This window comes from Miniopterus schreibersii (assembly GCF_964146895.1).
Source record: "Miniopterus schreibersii genome assembly, chromosome: 12".
NCBI lineage: Eukaryota > Metazoa > Chordata > Mammalia > Chiroptera > Miniopteridae > Miniopterus > Miniopterus schreibersii.
This window is the reverse complement of record NC_138112.1, coordinates 47,779,473-47,801,765: the sequence shown is the minus strand read 5'-3', so window position 1 is coordinate 47,801,765 and position 22,293 is coordinate 47,779,473. Positions and strand designations below refer to the sequence as shown.

Below are 22,293 nucleotides of genomic sequence, written 5' to 3'. Positions count from 1 at the left end.
TTAAGAGACCTAAAAGACATTTAAACAAATTGCAATGTGTGGACTTTATTTGGATTTCAATTCAAACTAAGGAAAAAAAAGTGCGACAACATGGATGGACCTTGAGAATATCATGCTAAGCAAAATAAGTCATACAGAAAAAGTTAAGAACCATGTGATTTCACTCATATGTGGGATATAAAACTGAAAACAATAAATGAATTGTCCAGTTGGTGTTGCTCAGTGGTTGAGGGTCAACCCATGAACCAAGAGGTCACTGGTTTGATTCTCAGTCTCAGGGCACATGCCCGGGTTGTGGCCTTGAACCCTAGTAGAGGGTGTGCAGGAGGCAGATTGATGATGTTTCTCTCTCAGGGATATTTCTCTCTCTCCTTCTCCCTTTCTCTCTCTCTAAAATCAATAAACATGTTTTTTAAAACAAATGAATAAACAAGAAAAACAGAACAAAAACTCATAGACACAAACAACATTATGGTGGTTACCAGAGGGGAGGGGGTGTGCAGGTTAGTAAAGGGTAAAGGGAGTCAAATATGGTGACAGAAGATTATTTGACTTTGGGTGGTAGGCATACAATGCATTATACAGGTCATGTATTAAAGAAATGTGCACTTGAAATCTTTATACTCTTATTAACCAATGTCACCCCAATAAATTTAATTTAAAAAAAAAAAAAGGAAAAGAGACATGAGACTGCATATTTGATAATATTAAGGAAATGGTTATTTTAGTGTGCTAGTAGTATTGTGGGGTTTTTTAATGTAATTTTTAAAAATCTTTATTGTTGAAAGTATTACAGATATCCCCCCTTTTTCCCCCATTGATACCCTCCACCCCACATCGGCCCCTTCCGCCCTAGGCCTTCACCACACTATTGTCTGTGTCCATGGGTTATGCATATATGCATATAAGTTCTTCGATTAATCTCTCCCCATCGACTCCCCCACCCCCACCTACTCACTGAGATTCATCAGTCTGTTCCATGCTTCTATGTCTCTGGATCTATTTTGTTCCTCAGTCTATTTTACTAGATTCCACATATGAGTGAGATCATGTAAAACTGAATAAGGAAGAAGCAGAAAACCCGAATAGGATAATCACAACTGATGAAATCAAAGCAGTAATAAATAAATCTGCCAGCAAACAAAAGCCCTGGATGGGACGGTTTCATGGGGGAGCTAATTCTTTAAATTGTAGGGTTAGATAGTTTACTAAAAAATTCTCTTGCTTTTTGAGGTAGGCCTGCAGTGCTGTGAACTTCCCTCCTAGGACTCTTTCGCTGTGTCCCATATATGGATTTTGGGTTGTTGTGTTCCTTTTCATTTGTTTCCAGGAAGTTTTTTCTTTTTCTTGATCTTATTGGTAACCCATTCATTGTTTAGTAACATGTTATTTAGCCTCCATGTGTTTGAATGTTCTTGAGTGTTTTTACTGTAGTTGATTTCTAATTTCATGCCATTGTGATCTGAGATGCTTGGTATGATTTCAGCCTTCTTGAACTTGTAGAGACTGGTTTTGTGTCCTAACATGTGATCTATCTTTGAGAATGACCTATGTGTACTTGAGAGGAATGTATATTCAGCAGCTTTGGGATGAAATATCAATTAATATCTGAAAATATCAATTAAATCCATCTGATTTAGTGTGCCATTTATTCACTGTTTCTGTGTTGACTTTTTGTCTGGAAGAGCTATCCAGTGAAGTTAGTGGGGTCCACGACTATGAGTGTATTGCTGTGGATCTCTCCCTTAAAGTCCTTAAGGTTATTATCGATAGGTCCTTATTTATTGCCATTTTAATTCTTTATGCCTATGTTTCTGTCTATATTTCTTCTTCTTATTACAACAGTCCCTTCAACATTTCTTGCAATGCTTCTATTTTTACTTCTAATTACAGCAATCCCTTTAACATTTCCTACAATGCTGGTTTGGTGGTGATAAACTCCTTTAGCCCTTTTTGTCTTGGAAGCTCTTTATTTCACCATCTATTTTGAATGATAGCCTTGCTGGATAGAGTATTCTTGGTTTCAGATCCTTGTTTTACATTACCTTGAATACTTCATGCCATTCCCTTCTGGCCTATAGAGTTTCTGATGAGAAGTCATCTGACAGCCTGTGGGAGCTCCTTTGTAGGTAACAAATTGCTCTTCTCTTGCTGCCTTTAATATTCTCTCTTTGTCTTGAATTTGGAGCATTTTAATTATGATGTGTCTGGGCATGGGCCTCTTTGATTCTTCTTGCTTGGGATTCTGTGCCTCCTGAACTTGTGTGACCTTTTTCCTTTACCAGGTTAGGGAAGTTTTCTGTCATTATTTCTTCAAACAGATTCTCTAATCCTTGCTTACTTTCGACCTCTTTTGGCACTCCTATGATGCGAATATTGTTACATTCATTTCATGTTTTCCCCAGCTCCCTTAGACTGTCTTCCTGTTGTTGTTTTTTCTTTCTGGGTCTCTGATTGAGTAATTTTTTTTACCCTTTCTTCTAATTCACTGATAAGGTCTTCAGCTTCCTCTAAGCTGCTGTTTATTCCTTCCAGTGTATTCTTTATTTCTGCTATGTCATTCTTAATTTCCTGCATAGTTTCCATATCTTTTTTTCATGCTGTTGAGCGTCCTTAGAATCAGTATTCTGAACTCTATATCTGATAGATTGCTTATCTCTGTTTCATTTAGCTCTTTTTCTGGAGACGTCTCTTATTTTTTATTTGGGGTTTGTTTTTTTGTCTCCCCATTTTGGCTGCCTATTTGGGTTTGTTTCTGTGTCTTGGGTAGGCCTACTAGGACTCTCAGTCTTTTTGGATGGTCTCCGGTGCAGGCCAGTGTCAGATGCTGTTTGTGACTGGCCTTGAGTACCCTGTTTGGAGCTATGAACAACCCATGGCTTGAGGTCCCCTCTGCTGGGTCTTGGTGCATTTGGACAGGACCAAGATACACACCAAAGTGTGCTTTTCCAAGGCCTGGGTCCAGAAGCAGATCAGGCAAAGACTCAAAGCACTCTGACATCTGCCTCTGGCTGCAGGCAGATTAATCTGATTCTCTTAATGAGCCTCAGGCAGTAGAAACTCTAGGGGGTAGGAGGAGAGATTTTCCAGCAGGGTGGGGCAATTGCTTCCCCCTCAGGCAAAAGCTGCTTGGAAGGTAAATGTCTGCCTCTGCAGTCTGGGGGAATGACTTGGCACAGGAATCCAGAGGGATGCCCTCTGAGCTCCATCTCTAGAGCCCACAACCCTAGATTCTCCTCACAGGTCCAGTCCACTCTGCCCTCCCTCTGCTGGAGCCCAAGGTGAGTGGCTGCACAGGAAACGTTGTGCGTTGACTCTTTAAGAGGGTGCCTGCATTTCCAGCCGTCTCTCCCTGGCAGACAGAAACCTGGCTGCTTTTCACAGCCAGGTGTTATATGGGCACCTTTCTCAGTTCTGATATTCTTGGCTGGGAAGCCCAGTCTGGGGTTTAGTCCCCAGAGTCCTCAGTGGGAACCCCCCACAGCTGAGATCTCCCTCCTGACCTTCAGCTGCTGCCTGCGGGAGCCCAGCCAGCCCTCTCGTGCCTCTGCACTTCCTCCCAGTCTCTGTGTGGTCTCCACTTTTCCTCCTTGGTTATGAGGGTGTTTTCCAGCTCGTCTTCAGTTGCAGTTGATTATTCAGGGTAGTTTTTCTATGTTTTAGTTGTAATTCCAGTTTGGTCCTGGGAGAGGGTCAGTGTGGCTTCCACTCAGTCCACTGCCGCCTTTAATCCTCCTAATGTAAATATTTGTTTATTTCTACTGGGGGAAGGAGGAGAATAAAGAGAACTGTTTTCCAGTGTGCTGTCCACTGCGCACGCACATACCCCCCACACCAACAGTACCCCAAACGGAAAAGCAAAACAAAACCAAGCATCAGAAATGAAAGCGCCCTCAAACTGCACCAATACTTCATATTTTGACTAAAAGAATAGATCCTGGGAGGATGTGCAAAATGCAAAATCAAGTGACCGGAAAATGCGGGACAAACAGCATTATTAATGAACAAAATATTTATATCACTGAACTAGTAACAGTTGATGTGCCCGCTGTCTGTAAAACTTTGAAACCACAAAGCTGATTTATTAAATCTAGTCCATGTCAGCTTCCAAAAACCAGAAAAGATTTTAGTTAGCTTCATTTTTTGGTGCCCATCAAAATTTTCTAGAAGATCTGGAACATTGTCCTTACCATCAATATCTTCTGGGTTTGGTGCTTTGCTCTCTGACACTTGCCGAGGGGACTGTTCAGCTAACTTTCTAAGACTTGTTAAGCTTGTCAGCACCAAGCTGACTTACTAAGAGTAATAAATCATTAGATCTTGAGGACAGTTCTGAGATCTTTTCCAGGGTGCCTCTGTCCTGTCTCATGGGAAAGTAGCCAGGGGGTTGTCCCACATAACTTAGGTTAAGATGTTATCTTTAGCCTGTTGAGGCCCATAACTTGTGATCATTGGTAAGGTTGGCTACTGTTTTCTGCTGCCTTGGGGGTTGCTGATTATGGGGGATAGGCTAGGTCTCTGAGGGGTATAGGTATAGAGAGAGGATGTGATTTCTAGAGCTAGGATTTCAAGTTAAATTTAATCAAAGTCAGAAGGACCCTCAGTTTCACTTGTTTCATGGTTGTAGTGTCATTTCTTTCTTCGAAGTTATTAGTGCTAATTTTTTTTGAAGTTTTCTTCTGCTCCTTGCATTATTTCGATTACTTCTTAGTTTCTTTTCTGTTTGTTTTGGTCTCTGACATGCTTCTTGGAGCCTTTCTTTTTAGAATAGCTAACTGTTCCATTTTAGGAGAGAAGCACTGAAAGCTTACTAAAAGCTTACTGAAAGCTTTGTGTGCATGGGTGGAGTTTGTCAGCTGGTGAACTTGGGTGTTTTGTAATCTTATCTACGAAGGCTATGTAATCCAGGTTCCTAGTTTTCTGGAGTTGAATAGTATAACTTGGGGAATGTGAAAATGCAGTACAGCAAATGATAAATTGCAAAATTGTTGGTATTGACAATAAATGCTGAAGTTTGAAGGAAAGGGGGGGATCATTATGTGCTAAAGGGAATTCTAGAAAAGGATTCATTAAGAAGAGGGAGAAAGGTGTATGCTAGGTTTTTGAGAATGATTAAGATTTGATTTGATGGAGAACTTTAAGTTGGAAAAAGAGCTAAAATGGAGTTGGGTAAAGGATTTGAATAGGTGGCAGGAGAGAAAGCTATTGAGGTTCTTTCAGGCTTTAATTAATGTTAATGGTTAGAACAATATATTGTTAAGAAGAGTTCTATTAAAAAATAAGACTTAAAGAAAATTAACCTGCCAGTAAAATATGTGCATTGGTCTTAAACTAAATTCTTGTGTGATTTTGCTTTTCAGTACAAATACAAAGACCTAACTGTCCGTGAAACTATCAATGTGATTACGTTATACAAAGATCTCAAACCTGTATTGGATTCATATGGTAAGTTTACATAATAAAATATCAATTACTGTACTTCGAGTTTATTCCTTTTGTTAGCTGTAGGTTTCCCATTTTCCTGTTAAGATTGTTGGTTTTTCCATTGTAAGACTAAACCTCCACCTAATATAAGTATTGGAGGGATAGAAAATTACAAGATCTAATAATAACATTATTTGTTTAGTTATTGTGTTAAAAAAGTACTCTAACATAGAGCTATGCAAATTTAGACCTAGAGGGGATGTTAAAGATGGTTTAGTTAATCTTTCCCAAAGTATTATCCATAGTTGTAAAGAATGTTGCTGGGGGTTTGGGTTCTGTGGTTAAGAGTAAGTAGTTATAGATTAAACAAAATTAAATGGTCTTCTTTGCAGCAATGTTGCAGTGTTTTTCAGAGCCTTTAATATGCTAATGTGTTATACCTCACCAAGAGGGGAGAGAATATATTGTAGTGTGTCCTAAAGTTGATTAACTACTGAACCTCCACCACCTCCCCTATCCCACCAGCATCTCTTTATATTCTTAGGAAAGCATTTAGCAAACTATATGCTGGACTATCACTTTATTTTGTAGATGAGGAACCATTATTTTTTTTATTTCAGAGAGAGAAGGGGAGAGAAAGAGAAACATCAATGATGAGAGAGAGTCATTGATCAGCTGCCTCCTGCAGGACCCCCACTGGGGATCGAGCCCACAACCCCGGCATGTGCCCTGATGGAATCGAACTGAGATCTCCTGGATCATAGATCAATGCTCAACTGCTGAGCCAAGCCGGCTGGGCGATGAGGAATCATTTTTTAAAAAAATACGATCCTTAATTCTGTAGAGTGTGTAGGTGACAGTTTCATTATTGAGATGAAATAAAGTTGGGTGTTAGTAAGAAATAAGTACCTAAAGTGTGTGTTTGTTTGTTTGTTTGTTTGTTTGTTTGTTTTAAATAGAATTTGGTCCCACACCTGATGTGTCAGGGCCAAGGGCTCCTGTCTATTAGGAGGCCCTTGGCACTGAGGATAAGGAGCTGAATTTTGTAGCTGAGACTCTCACTCTAAACTCCACTCACCCCTAAGGCTTTGAAAACATTTGGAGCCTGGTGAGGAGAGATTAGGGCAACAGAGGGACAATCAGTCCTGAGTTTCCTGAACAACAAAGACATGAACAGGAAATTCTCTTCCAAACTTAGGGCATAGTTCTACCTCATGTCCACATACTGTACACTGGTACCTAGATCCGCAAAAAACTCTTGTTATCAAATTAGTTTATTTAAAATTTACTTCAACAGCGGGGGGGAGTGGTGACGGAGACTAGAATTTTACTTAAGTGATAGTTTTTACTGCATGCTAAAAGAATAAGTATATTGATCAAAACTGGCAAAGACTCCAACATAATTGGACAAATCTTACATAGCTATATGTGGCCAGATCACGTCTAAACCATTATTATCAACATGCTTTTAGAGTAAATAAAGTCATAAATTTAAATAAGGTGGTTTTTTTTAAAAGCACAAAATCAGAATAAATCACAGCACAGTTTATAATTGTCAGTAGTAAGTAAATGAACTCAGGTCAACAGTACTACGTCCTTATACTGCACATGACAGCCTTTTCCCTGTGTGGTACAGTGTTAATTCCAAATCATTATTACAAATAATATCAGTCCATGTAATACAAATTATGTGTGCCCTAGTAAATCAATTAGTTACAGTTAGAAAAACTTGTGTAATGTGGTATGAGAAATACTCCTATTAAAAGATGTCTAGCCCGGCTGGGCGTGGCTCAGTGGTTGAGGATTAACCTGGGATCCAGGAGATCGCGGTGCGATTCCCCTCAGGGCACATGCCTGGGTTGCGGGCTCCATCCCCAGTCGGGGGATGCGCAGGAGGCAGCCGATCAACGACTCTCTCATCATTGATGTTTCTATCGCTCTCTTTCCTTCTCCCTTCCTCTCTCTGAAATAAAGATACTTTTTTTTTTAAAGTCCATATTTCATTGTGAAAACTTTTTCTTTTTAAAACTGTGATTTGATGCTATATTAGGATTGAGAATGATAGTGGAACTAAACATGAGGAATCTAAAATATTATGATATTAGGTTAACATTTAGTATGGTATCAGTCAATAGTGATTTTTAAGTAATTTTATAATATTGCTAGTTGGGGAAGCAGAGCTCATATTTACTGGGATTGTAGCACTCACATCCATTTTTCCAAGTAATTAAAAGAATCTTTTTTTTGCTTATTCAAAAACTGACCCCAATGAGTGAATCAACAAAGGATACTCTGTTAGTGGACAAAATGAATGACACATTTAACAAGTTAACCTGTTTCAAGGGTAATAATGAGCTTTAACCAGCACTTCTGAAAGAATAACTTAATGGGAACATCTACAAAAATGCTCATGTTTAAATCATTATTCTTCCCTTTCAGTTTTTAATGATGGCAGTTCCAGGGAACTAATGAACCTCACTGGAACAATTCCTGTGCTTTATAGAGGTAAGAGTCTTATGTAATTTATGTTTCCAGTATAGATGCCTTTTGATGCACATATGTTACCAAAGAGTTAAATGTAAATTAAACCTACTTTCTCATGATTTTCATGATGCTACAGAGATTTTAACTTCTGTTGAAATTGAACTTCATGTAGCAGCAGCACCTACTATTTCAGCTTTTTCTTTTTTCCTTCCTGCCAACATATACTAATAAGTGCCTCCTTGGGCTGAAGTTTCATAGAATCAGAATCTTGGAACTAGAAAGGGATCTTACATGCCTCCTAGTTCAGCTTCCCACGCCATTCAGACTTTTCTGACAATGGAAAGCTGTGTAGTGAGTGTAGTAGCTAAGATAGAGGCTTTAAAGTCAGGGCAGAGTAAAGTTTCAGTTCTCACTCTGTGATCTATCAAGTTGTGACAGTGGGCATCCATAACATTTGGGTAATAGTATCTAACAAAAAAGAATTCATTGTATGTAAAGAACTTAGCACTGAGTTGTATATAATAAACACATGTCAAAAGTAGCTATTTAAGGTTGTAACGTTGGTGATAATCTAATGATGGATAATTACATCTCTGTTAGCTAGTCAGCCAACCTCTGCTGGAATACTTACAGTGATAAGGGAACATTAAGTTTCATAAATGACTGTTCTGTTTTTGGACAGCTCTGTTTGTGAATTATTCTTTGTGACTCACTAAGACCTGTGTCTCTGTAACTTAGCCATTACTGTTATTAGTACCTGCTATGCATGCGGCACAGGGGATACGGGCTGTGGATACAAAATAAATAAGGATATACCTTCTCTGAAAGGACTGACACAAATAGGGGAAACAGAATAAATAGGTATTTACAATATTCTGTAACTGCTATAGAATGATAAAATGTAAAGGTGATGTAAGGTTACAGAGAAGAATACAACCATGTTGGAAGATAATGGAGGAAATGACATTTGAACTTGGTATTAAAGGGTGACTCAACCATTTATAACAGAATGGACATTTCAGGCAGAGGGGAAAACACTTAAACATCAACACTGAATAAAGCAAGTATGATAAAATTAGCAGGGACTGAATAAAATTTAAGATCACCGACTTTTCCTCTAGGAAGTAAACTCTGGTTAGGAAATAGGTAATGGGGGAAAGAGGAAGGCAGGAAACTACGGTAAACATAATTAAAGACATTTCAGTGTATATATAAATTGTATCTAAATCCTTCTATGTTCCCTTCCCATTTTTTTATATAGCATAGTTCTTAAGCCTAAGTAATTCTGGAGAGTTCTTTATTTTCACAAAGCAAAGAATTCTGGTTGGTGGAAATAAACTTTGTTTTCTGTATTAGAATATAGTCTGTTGGAGTTCTTTTTTATTGTAGGAGTAGTTTTGGGTAAAAATAAATCCAAAGTCCCACAACTGTCTGATTTCTTTAAGCAAAATTTATATGTATATATTTATATGAAGTGAAACTTTTTCTAAGAGAAAAATGTCTGAATTTATGTTAAGTGATTCAAATGGTTTCTTGGGTTATTGGCTTTGAGCTTAGTAAGAAAAGGCATGGTTATGTTCACTATATTAACTCTGTTGAGTCCTTTGATAGACTGTTCAGTTTGACTATATATAGTCAAATTTCTCAACTGAGATTCTATTACATAAAGCAAAGAGAAGAAGATGACATCGTTGATTGAATAGCTGTCACTGAAAATGCCATATGTATTGGTCAAGTTGTGGCTGCCAATCAGCATCTGTTTGACAGTTGGATTAGCTTTGGCAAGAGAATTTATCACTTTCTGATAGGATACCATAATCCATGGTCTTCCTTGTATAATCCTCCCACTGAACCTTATTAACTGAAATGACAAGAATCAAGTAGCAAAGAATGGATTGAGTTGAAAGGTAATTTATGAAGAATGCTCTTCAGCAGCAAGCACGCACTAGCAGAGTAGTGATCAATTAGCGCCTAATCCTGAGGATGTATTTTACAAACTGAAAATTTGAGAAACTGATCCTAAACAGAACTTTGAAGTATTAAAATATTTGTTGTGATTTTTTTTTTAAAGTGTTACTCACTTGTCACTCTCTCTTGCTTGCCTATTTAAGCCATTATTGAAAAATAATAAAAATAGAGTAACTGAAGTTTCTTTCTCTCTCAGGTAATACATATAATATTCCAATATGCCTGTGGCTGCTGGACACATACCCGTATAATCCCCCTATCTGTTTTGTTAAGCCTACTAGTTCAATGACTATTAAAACAGGAAAGCATGTTGATGCAAATGGGAAGATATATCTTCCTTATCTACACGAATGGAAACACGTAAGTATTAACAGTGCTTTGTGAATTTGTTGTATTTTATATATTTTGCTCACTAGCATCTACTTTTTGTTAACACCCAAAGAGGATTCCAGGGAGGAGATAAGTTCATGTAAGATCACTAATCACTATAATTAGGTAATCAGAAAAGGCTCTCCAGAATAAATACAGTCATGCGCCATATGACAACATTCCAGCCAACAACAGACTGCATAAGATTTTAATGGAGCTGGAAATTTCTATCACCTAGTGATGTCATAGCCGTCCTAACATTATAGCACAAGGCATTACTCACAATTTTGTGGTCATGTGGTATAAACAGATCTACTATGCTGCTGATCATCTAAAAGTATAGCACATAAAACAGCTGTAGTGGCTGTACCATCTAGGTTTGTATAAGTGCACTCCATGATGTTCACACAATGATAAAATCACCTAACGCATTTCTCAGAATGTATCCTTGTTGTTAGGTGGCGCATGATTGTATATATTATATTGTATAGAGCTTGGTAATTTACAGAATATGCATAGTCACTTTTATTTGCTTGAATTGAACCTTTAAGAACAGAATTCATATAGTGGGAAGTACATTTTTAAAAATGTATACTGATGGCATATATTTGTGAAACTGTTCAGATCTCATTACTCAAAGTGTTCCTATCAAGAAGTAATAATAGTAGGAAACTTGTTTCTGCTTCTGGTGGTAAAGCTTTGGCAGACCCGTGTTCTTATCAAAATAACTAGAAAAACAAAAGTACAAACATCTGTGGAAGGCTTTGAAGAACTGTTGAGTCAATCAAGACTTGAAGGGCTAAGATCCTCTAGTGAAGGGAACTGCAAGAGATAAGCCAACATTCTGCCACTGTTTCCTGGGAGTATGTACTGATTCTTGCCGCAGGGTAAGAGGCTGAGAATCTGCGCAGGGGGCTTTAGCTAAGGGGCAAAGAAAGCTAGAGAAAAGCTGCAGTTTCTAGCATTTTCACAAGCTGAAAAGACAACAGTTGCTGTTCTGTCTGCCAATACAGCCAGTACTTTAGGAGCCAAAATTTGGGAGAAAAGGAAGTTATAAAGAAATAAACAAGATAATCTGAGTTTTCCTCTTAAGGGGTATGCTAAATTCCTAAGCTTCAAAGACAAGATGCTAAGCAGAAAACCTGAAAAACAGAGGCAAACCCTGGCCAGGTGGCTCAGTTGGTTAGAGTATTGTCCTATACACAAAAGGTTGTGGGTTCAATTCCCAGTCAGGGCACATAGCCAAGTTGTGTGTTCGGTCCCTAGTCGGAGCATGTACAGGAGGTAGCCGGTCGATGTTTCTCTCTCACATCGATGTTTCTCTCCATCTCCCTCTCCCCTCTCTCTCCCCTTCCTCCCTCCTTTCCTCTCTCTCTCTAAAAAAGAAAATCATATTCTCGGGTGAAGATTAAATAAAAGGTAAATTTTATGGTATGTGAACTCTATTTCAATTTTGTTTGGGTGTTTTGTTGGACTAAATAATTAATGAGATAAAAGTGTGTGGTCTCAGTATTCCTCCCCACCCCCTTATACTAGCCACAGTCTCCAGCCCACACTTGGTGCTACACAGATGCTGTACATGCTTACCCCCAGTCTCAGCATATAAATCCACAAACATAAAATATTAGAATAGTGGGACTCGGCACGTTTTTACAGGAAACTTTCTAAAATTTTGTTTTCATAAGTTGGGACAAATTGAACAAATGAGGTGAGTTTGGTGCTTTGGAAAGTTGAGAACTGTTGGTAAACTTTTCTGTCAGGAGAAGAGAAATTATGAAGATCATTAGCTGATCGGAATGATTGAGTTAGTCCTTCAGAACCTGATGAGCTCATGCATGAAGTATGTCAGATGAGATGTACCCAAAATGCATTAAAGTGTGAAAATGGAACCATCAAACAAACTAGTCTGAACAACTTTGCCTAGCATAGTTTATCTTAAATTAGTGGTTGATAGTTGAGAGAAAAATTTAGCAACCTATATGGAAAAACAGGCACTCTCTTTGTAACTATGGTATTGGAAGGAAAGATCCTTTAACAATTTGTATGTTTTGTACAATAACCTAGTGATTTCTATGATAGTCTACGTATAATTTCAAAGTTCATAATACTGTCTTTAATAAAAATTAATCTAAGAATGTTTCCAAGGTAACATTATCTTTTAAAGGCCTTAATGTTTGTGACTACTGCTATGTTCATCCCTGAATTTGTACCAGAACACTTAATTTGCCCATTGGAAATATGTTTTGGTTAGTTGTATAGAGTCAAATGAAGAATACTACTACCTGAATTTTGCAGTGTATTGCTTTGGATGCTGCTTTTTTATATATACACTAGCCCACTTCACCCCCACCCCCATTATGGATGGGAGTTACATTCCAAGACCCCCAGTAAATGCCTAAAACTTCAGATAATACCAAACTATATATACCATGTTTGTTTTTTCTATACATACATGCTCATGATAAAGTTTAATTTATAAATTAGGCAGAGTAAGATTAACAACAATAACTAATAAAATACAATTAGAACAGTATATTGTAATACAGGTTATGCGAATGGGGTCACTTGTTTCAGGGAATACCTTGCTGAAGTGTTCAGGTAGGCTCAGTGCTTTCTGATGCAACATGTTGCCATCAACTGGAACACATTGTCTTCTCCCCACAAATTTAATGCTTTTTCCATCTTTACTAAGCCACTTATCACACATTACAGCCATATCTTTTGCAGTTTGAGGTGCAGCAGCAAAACTAGCATGAATTTCTTTTTCCGGAGTTTTCCATTTAATATTTTCAGACTACAGGTAACAAACTGCAGACAGTGAAACCTTAGATAAGCAGGGAGTACTGTACATGAAGCAGCAGACTTGCTACATGTAAATAACTAAATAAGTTAAAAAATCACCTAGCTTTATTAAATTAATTAAATGAAATTTTTGTGCTTGGGGTCCTATAAAGAAAATTATCAAGCTGAGTTGAAAACTGATAAGAAATGGCCAGACTTTTATTTTTTGCTGAAAAGTAAATCTGTGCCTGACTTAAACTTGTTTTTTCTTTTTAGCCACAGTCAGACCTTTTGGGGCTTATTCAAGTCATGATTGTGGTGTTTGGAGATGAACCTCCAGTCTTCTCTCGACCTACGATTTCAGCCTCTTATCCACCATACCAGGCAACAGGGCCACCAAATAGTAAGTAGCATTGAGAGTTGATTTTTAAATTCATAGAAACAAAAGAAAACAGGAAACCTTGTTAACAAAATGTTTTTAATGACTTCCCTTTGCTTTTTAGCTCATCAAGTTAGTGGATTTTGGGGAGGTGTTCTGAGGCCCCACATCTGCATGTACAGATTCCCTCCAAAGACTGGCATTTGGGCTTTCGTTTGTGGGTAGAAACCTAACTCTGGGTGTGCTGGATTCCAAAATGGGGGAGAAAGAACGCTGGAATAGAGCTAGAAATTTTTTTTTAATTATGCATGCCATGGAATAGCCTTATTTGATCAGTTTGAAAGCAGATATAACTTGAAAGGTAGTCTGACCCTTTTTTTGCAACCTCAGGATCAGTGTTGTAGATGCAAATGAGTAACAAAGTCAACTAAGTCATTCACGTTCAGCTATTCTGGGTGTACACAATTGAAAATCTAGCTCTCGGCTTGCTTCTCTTTAGTACAGCCAATTCGTGATTTTACCTTGTGTGGAGGGGGTAGAACATAGATAAGTACCAATCCTCCCCTAATTGGTATACATTATCTCCATTTCTGTTTTGTTTTTTAAAATAATTCTTACTTATACTTTAAAATTACCCTGGATAATTGAGAATTGGTTGTACTTACTTGTTTGACTTTATTAAACCTGCACTGATTTCATTGTTTTGAGCTGTGATTATTTTTACACATTTTAAGATTATAATAACCAGATTTATCTTATAAATCAGATTATATGAGCTTTAATTTTTCTGCTGAAAATTACCCTCTTCCTTTTAATCCATTCTTTCTGGAGGAGCATCTTGACTCATAAGCTGAATGGGAATTTAGCAGAAAGAACTTTCTGAACCCATTTCCTTTTCCTTCCCTGCCTTCCCAGAATCAGCTTGGTTTTAGAATTTAGTACCTCTTTTTTTTTTTTTTTTTAAATATATCTTTATTGATTTCAGAGAGAGGAAAGGAGAGGGAGAGAGAGAGAAATAGAAACATCAATGAGAGAGTCATTGATTGGCTGCCTCCTGCACACACCTGACTGGGGGTCGAGCCCATAACCCGGGCATGTGCCCTGACCGAGAATCAAACCCCAATCTCCTGGATCCTAGGTCGATGCTCAATGGCTGAGCCATGCCCGGCCGGGCAGTACCTCTTTTAATAAAGACGCTACGTATCCTTTTGGACCAGAAATTTGTCATCTTAAATTCTGTTGACTCTAGTACCCAAAATTAGATTATCTTGCTCATATAAGTTTGAAATATCAAATATTTTGTTTCATCCATGTTTTTTTGCTCAAATAACATAGCAGTAACTACTGAAGATAAAGGTAACCTTTTCAGAAATTTAGGCAGTCTCCTGAGCAACATTTTCCCCTGAATTTCTTTCAGTTTTATATTGACATTCGAAGCACAGCATTCTAGAAAGAGACCACACTGAAGAGATCACTACTGCAGTTCAATTTTGTACTTACTGTAAATCACATGAAGTAATCTAGAATTAATTTAAGTAAATTATTAATAGACAATTTATTGTCTATTTCAGTTTTAATAGTTTTTATACATTTAAACAATAATATTAGGTATAACTAAAGAAATGAAAGTCTGAATTGTGTTCCCCACATACAACAAGAAATAGCTTAGAAATTTGGATACATTCTTAAATAAATACTATCTTCTAATTGAGAAATTATATACTTCTATTATCACTGTTATCATTAACACATTTTTGACCTCCTGTTTCAGGATGACTTTTGAGCTAGTTATGAGTCACATTTAAAAAGTGTTATGTTCAAATCTCTTTTTTTGACAACTTACAGTAATAGTCAACATTTATTGAATGGTAACTGAGATAGCTAACACTTCATATTCATTATCAAATCCTTATAATAATCCTATATGTTATGTGTATTTGTATCCCATTTTATTCTGGCTCTAAAATTACTTCACTTCATTATCTGCTTCCTTGCCAGTCTTGACTCCAAATAACATTTGTTTCCTCAAATCAAAATGTGTAGACTTTGGTAGATTGTTAGCTTTTCAGAACCTCAGAAGAGGAAAATTGCTTACAACTAGGAGGTGGTGGTTTTACATGTGTGAGAGAGAAAGTAGCATAGGGGTGCAGTAATTGACATATATGTTGCTGACACTTCTAAAGCCCATGGTCAGAGTCCAACACACTTCTCCCACCTTACTTGCATTTTGTGCCCTCAAAGTTTATTTCTTGAAGGCTCCACCTCTGTTGCCTTCAAGCCTTCATATACCATTCCTCTACTAGATCACATTGTTTACCCCCACCTCCTAGGTTTAAATTAGCTGCCTTCCCGTCATAACACTTACACTCTGTTATTATTCCTTGCTTGTTTATCTCCCTTTCTAGACTATAAGCAACTTGAGGCCAGGAGTCCTCCCCCCTACTCCCCCCCCGCCTTTTTTTTCTTTTTCATCAAATTCCCACCTGGCCTGGTGTGGTTCAGTGGTTGAGCATCGACCTAGGATCCAGGAGATCGGGGTTCGATTCCCGGTGAGGGCACAGGCCCGGGTTGCGGGCTCGATCCCCAGTCAGGGGCGTGCAGGAGGCAGCCGATCAATGACTCTCATCATTGATGTTTCTCTCTCTCTCTCTCTCTCCCCCTCTCTCCTCTCCTCTCTCTGAAATCAATAAAGATATATTAAAAAAAAAAAATTCCCAGTGCCTGTCACATAGAAGGAACTAAAATATTGATTGGATTAAGGGCTAATTCATCATTATATTCAGTGAGAAGAATTTCACTGAGGAGAAGTTAATTCTCAGACAGGTCATTTCCAGTTAGGGCCAAAATTAACTTCTCTCTTCTTCCTCTATGTTGATTAGCCTCTTAGCACCACTGACTGACTAGCTCTGTGATTGGCATTCTCTTTAAAAAATACATAAAGCATCCTTTAAGCGTGCTAGATTTGAGCTTTTTTTCCCTAGTATTCCCATGCTTTTGTTTTCTTTGGTTTTTAACCAATCTAGCTGAATATAAGTTTTGTATAGGACTTCTAGTAGTAATTTGAAGCCTTTTAAAGTCCTCAGCCAACAAAACCAGCTGTACTAATGGTCAACATAGTCTTAATGGTCTTAATATCAAAAGATTCCTTAGATAAAATAAAGAGGTCACTTTCTAAGAAGCCAACATTGAACTGGAGGAGGGCAGAATTACTGCCTTCTAAATTCCAAATTAAACCCACTCCTGTCTCAAGTTGGAGACTCCTTAAGAGCTTGCAGAGCTGTCTAGGTTGACCTGTTTGCCAGTTAGTCCTTGTTGGGATTTTCATGTGTGTTGTCATAACTCATGTTTAATGCTTTGAAAATTGTGTGATTTGCAGAGCATTCTGCTTGAAGTAAAGAACTAATGTGGGTGGGGGGGTGTTTTGTTTTGGTGCTGAGATTTGGATTCTTTAACTGTATGAAATTTTGCTGTGGTTTGACAGTGATGTATGTCTCGTGATAACCTGTGTATCCAGGACTATGCATATTATTTTAAAATGTTAAAACTTATTTTCAGCTTCCTACATGCCAGGCATGCCCGGTGGAATCTCTTCATACCCATCTGGATACCCTTCCAATCCCAGGTAATGGAAAATTTATTTTTTGAATGATTGTATTAGAAATTCTGTTGATCTAGAGTCAAAATAACAGGTGCTAGAGCATTAAAGTAAATTTAGTTACAATTTAATGGAAGGTAAAACTCAGTTTATTGGTGGAATTCTATTGTATGTACATAGTTCAGAAGGAGTTTTTTCCATTCTAGGGAAATGTGGCTCCATCCCATTTACAGAGAGGAAAGGGATGGGGTAATGACAATGGTCTTGATTGGTTTGGGACCTTAAAATGCTTGCTACTTCCCTTTAAGAACAGTGTAGGTGACTCACAGGTTAATGGTATACTAATTTTAATGAATTCAACCAGGAGAATAATATTTTAATATTCTTTTTTAAAAAACCTTTTTTTGTAAGTTACAAGGAACAAATTAATGGTTCATATGGTGGAGTCAGTCTTGTCCTCATGATATTTATCCATTCAGTTCAGAGACTACATGTACTACCAATCTGTTACCCATTTGATGATAATATAACACAGATAAATTAATTTAATAGTGCAACCAGTCTGAATAATGCATACTAGCAAATCAATGAGAAATAATTCTTAGCCTATGTTTTAAATGTGTACTTGTTCCACTGGTGATCTAGGAGTAGTTTTGAAAGGTGGTCTCTGGGCAGACTTCAAGTGAAAGACTGGCATATACTGGTGCCTGAATGAGATTTCCAGCTACTCTAACAATTAACAAGAAATTGTTAACCGTGCTAACTCTTCTTCGCTACCTCACAGATAAATGCAGCCAGATTTCCTAACACTGCTGTGACTAAATATGTAGGTTTACAAATATAATATGCAGGATCTTAAATTTAGCAAACTTATTTCTGTGCTTTTCTTAATTTCAAAGACTAGCTTTCTAAGGTAGTAAGCATTCTTTCACATTAGACAGGTAAGCAGAGACTAGATGAACACCTGTCAAGGGCAACAGAGAAAGATTCCCATGATTATAATATGTAAGTAGGTTGTAAGTTTTAGATTTCTTGAGGCCTTTAGTTTTCTGATTAAGTTCTAGAAATGGAATCCTGTTTGAAGCCCTGGAATTACAAGTTTTTATAATTAACAGCTGCCAGTAAGAAGGAACTTGAGACATGTAGGGAATAGTTGTTGGAAGGACAATAGGGAAATGCACTTGTGAATAATGCAGCCATTGCAGAAAGATTTGTAAATAAATGAAGGCCAGAGATATTGACAAAAATGTAACCCTTATCTGCTTATCATACGTAACATTAAAAGTGTGTTTTGTGAGGTTATTTGTAAGAAGTTCCTTTTTGAGGCATTATTTTTCAAAGATTTAATTTTTTCCCCTGTGAAACATAACTTTTCATCTCAAAACAGAACATGTTGAGGATCTGGGAAAGTAACTATTCAGATCGCTGTCTTTCTGTACATAAGAGGTCTTGGCAGAAGAGCTCCAGAGCCTCTCTCTCTTCTCCCATTGTCCTAAAGGAGAGTTAATAAATCAGTGACTGAAGAAGAATCTTTATCTTAAAACAGTGAACATGAGAGTCTTTATTCTTGCTGTAGAAAGTTGGACTAGGTGATTTCTAAGGTCTCTTCCAAATCTTAAGATCTTTTCAGAGTTTTATTTAGCACCTGCAGCATGTATACAAGGAAACTAAAAGGTATGTCAAGAATGGTGGTCCCAGTTTTGATATGTGTACTAGTATTAAGGTTATTAGAAAACAGTTCCCAATATCAGAAAAAACAAAAAGTAGTAAGTACTGTGATAGGCACAGCTTTAAAGAAGAGGTCACATCTGGTTTCGAGGTGGGAGCTTAGAGATAGCTTCATGAATGTAAGAACTGGCTTATAAAGATGGCCTTGAACAAGATGGGTGGTTAGAGGTGGAGGGAACAGCAAAGAGTAATACTATTTGATAACTGAGAGGAAACTCACCAATCATCAAGTTCAGCCCACTCGCTTTATTTAAGCAAAGGTATGAAAACGAGAAACAAAATAAAACGGGAGAAAAACTAGGAAAATAGTTTAGTTTGGCTGGAGAATATAGGGTTATGAGTAGGGGAATTGAGAATTAGGTGCAATTTTCAGAGGCATCACACATCTCCCAAAGCCTTCCCTGATCTCTAGCTAGTATTGATTTTCCACTCTCCATCTCCTGAACTTTTATTTAGCATTTGTTATTTCCTTTATCCTGTCAAGATTGTTTATAGGGATCTTGTCCTATTTTGATTATTAGTATCCTGAGGAAGAGATGGATTCATCTTAGCTCCTACCTCAAGCACTGATACAATGCCTTAAATATAATATTATATTTCAAAGAGGCACATAAAGAAAAAGGAACATAAGAGTGTTGGAAGATTCTTTTTAAATACACTTGGGTCAAAAAGCGCTCTTTAAAAAATTAAAAAAGATTTGCTGTCTAGGCAAATTGCTTAATAACATACAAAGATAGAAAATAGTACAGTAATCCTCCTTATCCGCAGTTTCGCTTCCCACGGTTTCTCTTTCCACAGTTACAGTTACTCGCAGTCAACCACAGTCCAAAAATATTAAATGGGAAATTCAGAAATTAACAATTCATAAGTTTTCAGTCGCATGCTGTTCTGAGGACCATGATTAAATCTTGCACCTTCTCAATCCGCCTCACCTGGGACAAAGATCATCCCTTTGTCCAGTGTATCCTTGTGTATGTGCTACCTGCCTATTAGTCACATAGTAGCCATCTCTGTTGTCAGATTGACTGTCGAGGTTACGCAGTGCTTGTTTTCAAGTCACCCTTCTTTTATTCAGTATTGGCTCCAGAATGCAAGAGTAGTGATACCACTTGTCAGGGCGTTTATGAAACGATGTTGGATAGGAGATAGGAGAATACTTCTAAGGAAAGTTCCTTCCAACTCTGGTATGAATACATGAATGACACAAAATTTCCAGAGTGAGAAGAAAATTTTTAAAACTTTATTTAAATAGTAGTATTTTCAGATCAAATATTCACAGAGGTTATCATTGAACCACAAGTAAAAGCTGAAGAGTATCATTTCCCTATATGCTAGGAAGTCAGAATGGAATAGTTCTCTCTCAAAATATTTGTCGCTTCCCATTGTGATGCTGTTGAACTGCCCTTAGAAATGCTCCAGTTGCTTTCTGTTGTGAAGGCGACCCTCAAATAACCAGGGCCCAGCAAGAGCATTTTAACCATTCACTTTGAGAGGAAAGCCAGTGTCGTTATGGGATTTCTATAGAACTTTGCTTGAATAGACACCTGTAGCTCCAAAACTGTTAAGTCATTAACTGGTAAAATGACGAGATGTCAAGCTGAACCTCCTGAATGGGGCTCTAAAGATACTATAGTGTTGGGTCATTGTAATATTTAATGGTTTCTGTTCACTTTAGTGGTTACCCAGGCTGTCCTTACCCATCTGGTGGTCCGTATCCTGCCACAACAAGTGCCCAGTACCCTTCCCAGCCTCCTGTGACCACTGTTGGTAAGTATCCTTCAAAATCGTATTTCTCCACATAGGGAGAGTCTAAGTCCCCTGTTGTGAAGAGTGCATTTCACTATTATTGAATCAATTTGACATGTACTATTGTGTAAATTAAGGGATACAGCATGTTACTTTATACATTTATATGTTGCAGTATTGTCCTTGGAGCAATAGTTATTGTATTACATAATTATAACACAATACTATTGTCTGTATTCATTATTCTGCACACTAGATCTCTATGGCTTATTTATTAATCATTACATGTGAAAAATATAAGAGAACTTGAACTTTTAAAGGTTTAAAACTACTTGACCTCTACCAAGTTATAAAGACTGAATTTATGAAACAACAGTAATACTTGTTTATGTTCTCTTAATAGCGGATGCTAGGAGAAAGCAGTGACAGGTATGGGTATGTGGTCATTCATATGTTTTCAGGGCTGAAAACCAGGCACTCGAGAAGCTTTGGCCCCCAGCTAGACATTCCCATGGAGAATGCCAACCTCCATTGGACAGGGAAGAGTCGCCTGATGTGGGATCAGTTAATTTCCACCTTGATTCCTGCATGGCACCATCTGCCAGATCCTGATGTGCTAGTGATACACCTGGTGGCAGTAATCTGGGAGTGATGAAGTTGTTGGATATTATAATCCAAATTAAGAAAGATTTAAGATTTATCTAGCAAACGTTCCAGAATGTTAGGATAGTGTGGTCCAATATGGTACCCAAAGAAGTATGGTACCCAAAGAAGTGTGGTACCACTTAATGAAAGCTCCACATGTTATGAATATATGTGTGAAGAAAGTAGACAGTTTGACTCCTTTATGTAGTTCATCATAAGGAAGCTGTACTATCAGCCTCACTTCCCTTGTGCCAGTCTCCAGGTTTGTTTTATCTTAATGGAGTTCTATTATCAGAAGGTGGTACAGATGTCTGCAACATCGATTTACTTACTAGTGTTTTGGAAACTTCCATATAAGTGGGGAGGGAGATAACAAAATGTGGTGCTTCTGCCCTAAGATTTGACCCTGAAAAGTATGGTACCCAAAACAATAGACTCTGTTGTTTGGACACTTTGGATCCGTCTTAAAATTAGTGTCCTTGGAAGGAATCATGTAGCTAATCTTGAGGAATAGTTCTTTGAATCAAATAATCCGTGAAGGTGTTTATATGTGCCTTTGGGAGGTGTAATGTTAATTTTCCTGTGTTCAAGTAGAAATCCATTTCCAGATGGAAAGTTTGTTTTATATATATGAAGTAATGCTTCTAATTTGTTTTAAAAGATGCTATCAAAAAAATAAGCCCCACATTTTTACATGCAACTCTTTTTGGTATTTCCAACACAAGTATTACATAAATCTTTAGTATTGGAAACTTAAAAAAAAAACCACACACACATATCTTTATTGATTTCAGAGAGAGGAGGGGAGAAGGAGAGAGAGAGAAACATCAATGATGAGAGAAAGTCATTGATCGGCTGCCTCCTGCACGCCCCCGACTGGGGATGGAGCCCGCAACCTGGGCCTGTGCCCTGACTGGGAATTAAACCGCCATCTCCTGGATCCTAGGTTGAAGCTCAACTGCTGAGCCACGCCCAGCCGGGGACTACTGGAAACTTTTCTTCCTTGGCACTTATGCCGTGTACTTTGTACATAGTATTTGAGACTGGAAAAGTTTCTTGCCATTTGTCCCATATCCCACTTGGGTGTACCTGTTCCTAACATAATATTAACCTGCTTGCAAGGGCTCATTTCAGACGGTTTTTGGTAGAGTTCTTAACTGATAATAATAATGGC

At 37.7% G+C, this 22,293-nt stretch overlaps 1 protein-coding gene across 1 annotated transcript in view; it reads left to right on the top strand.

Moving 5' to 3' along the window:
• TSG101 (tumor susceptibility 101) overlaps positions 1-22,293 on the top strand; it is a 39,544-nt gene that overhangs the window by 3,744 nt on the left and 13,507 nt on the right. The window contains exons 2-7 of the mRNA XM_081153350.1: positions 5,361-5,445; positions 7,864-7,929; positions 10,073-10,236; positions 13,303-13,429; positions 16,961-17,027; positions 20,404-20,495. Of these exons, the coding sequence (XP_081009476.1) occupies positions 5,361-5,445; positions 7,864-7,929; positions 10,073-10,236; positions 13,303-13,429; positions 16,961-17,027; positions 20,404-20,495 (601 nt within the window). The remainder of the gene's footprint in view (positions 1-5,360; positions 5,446-7,863; positions 7,930-10,072; positions 10,237-13,302; positions 13,430-16,960; positions 17,028-20,403; positions 20,496-22,293) is intronic.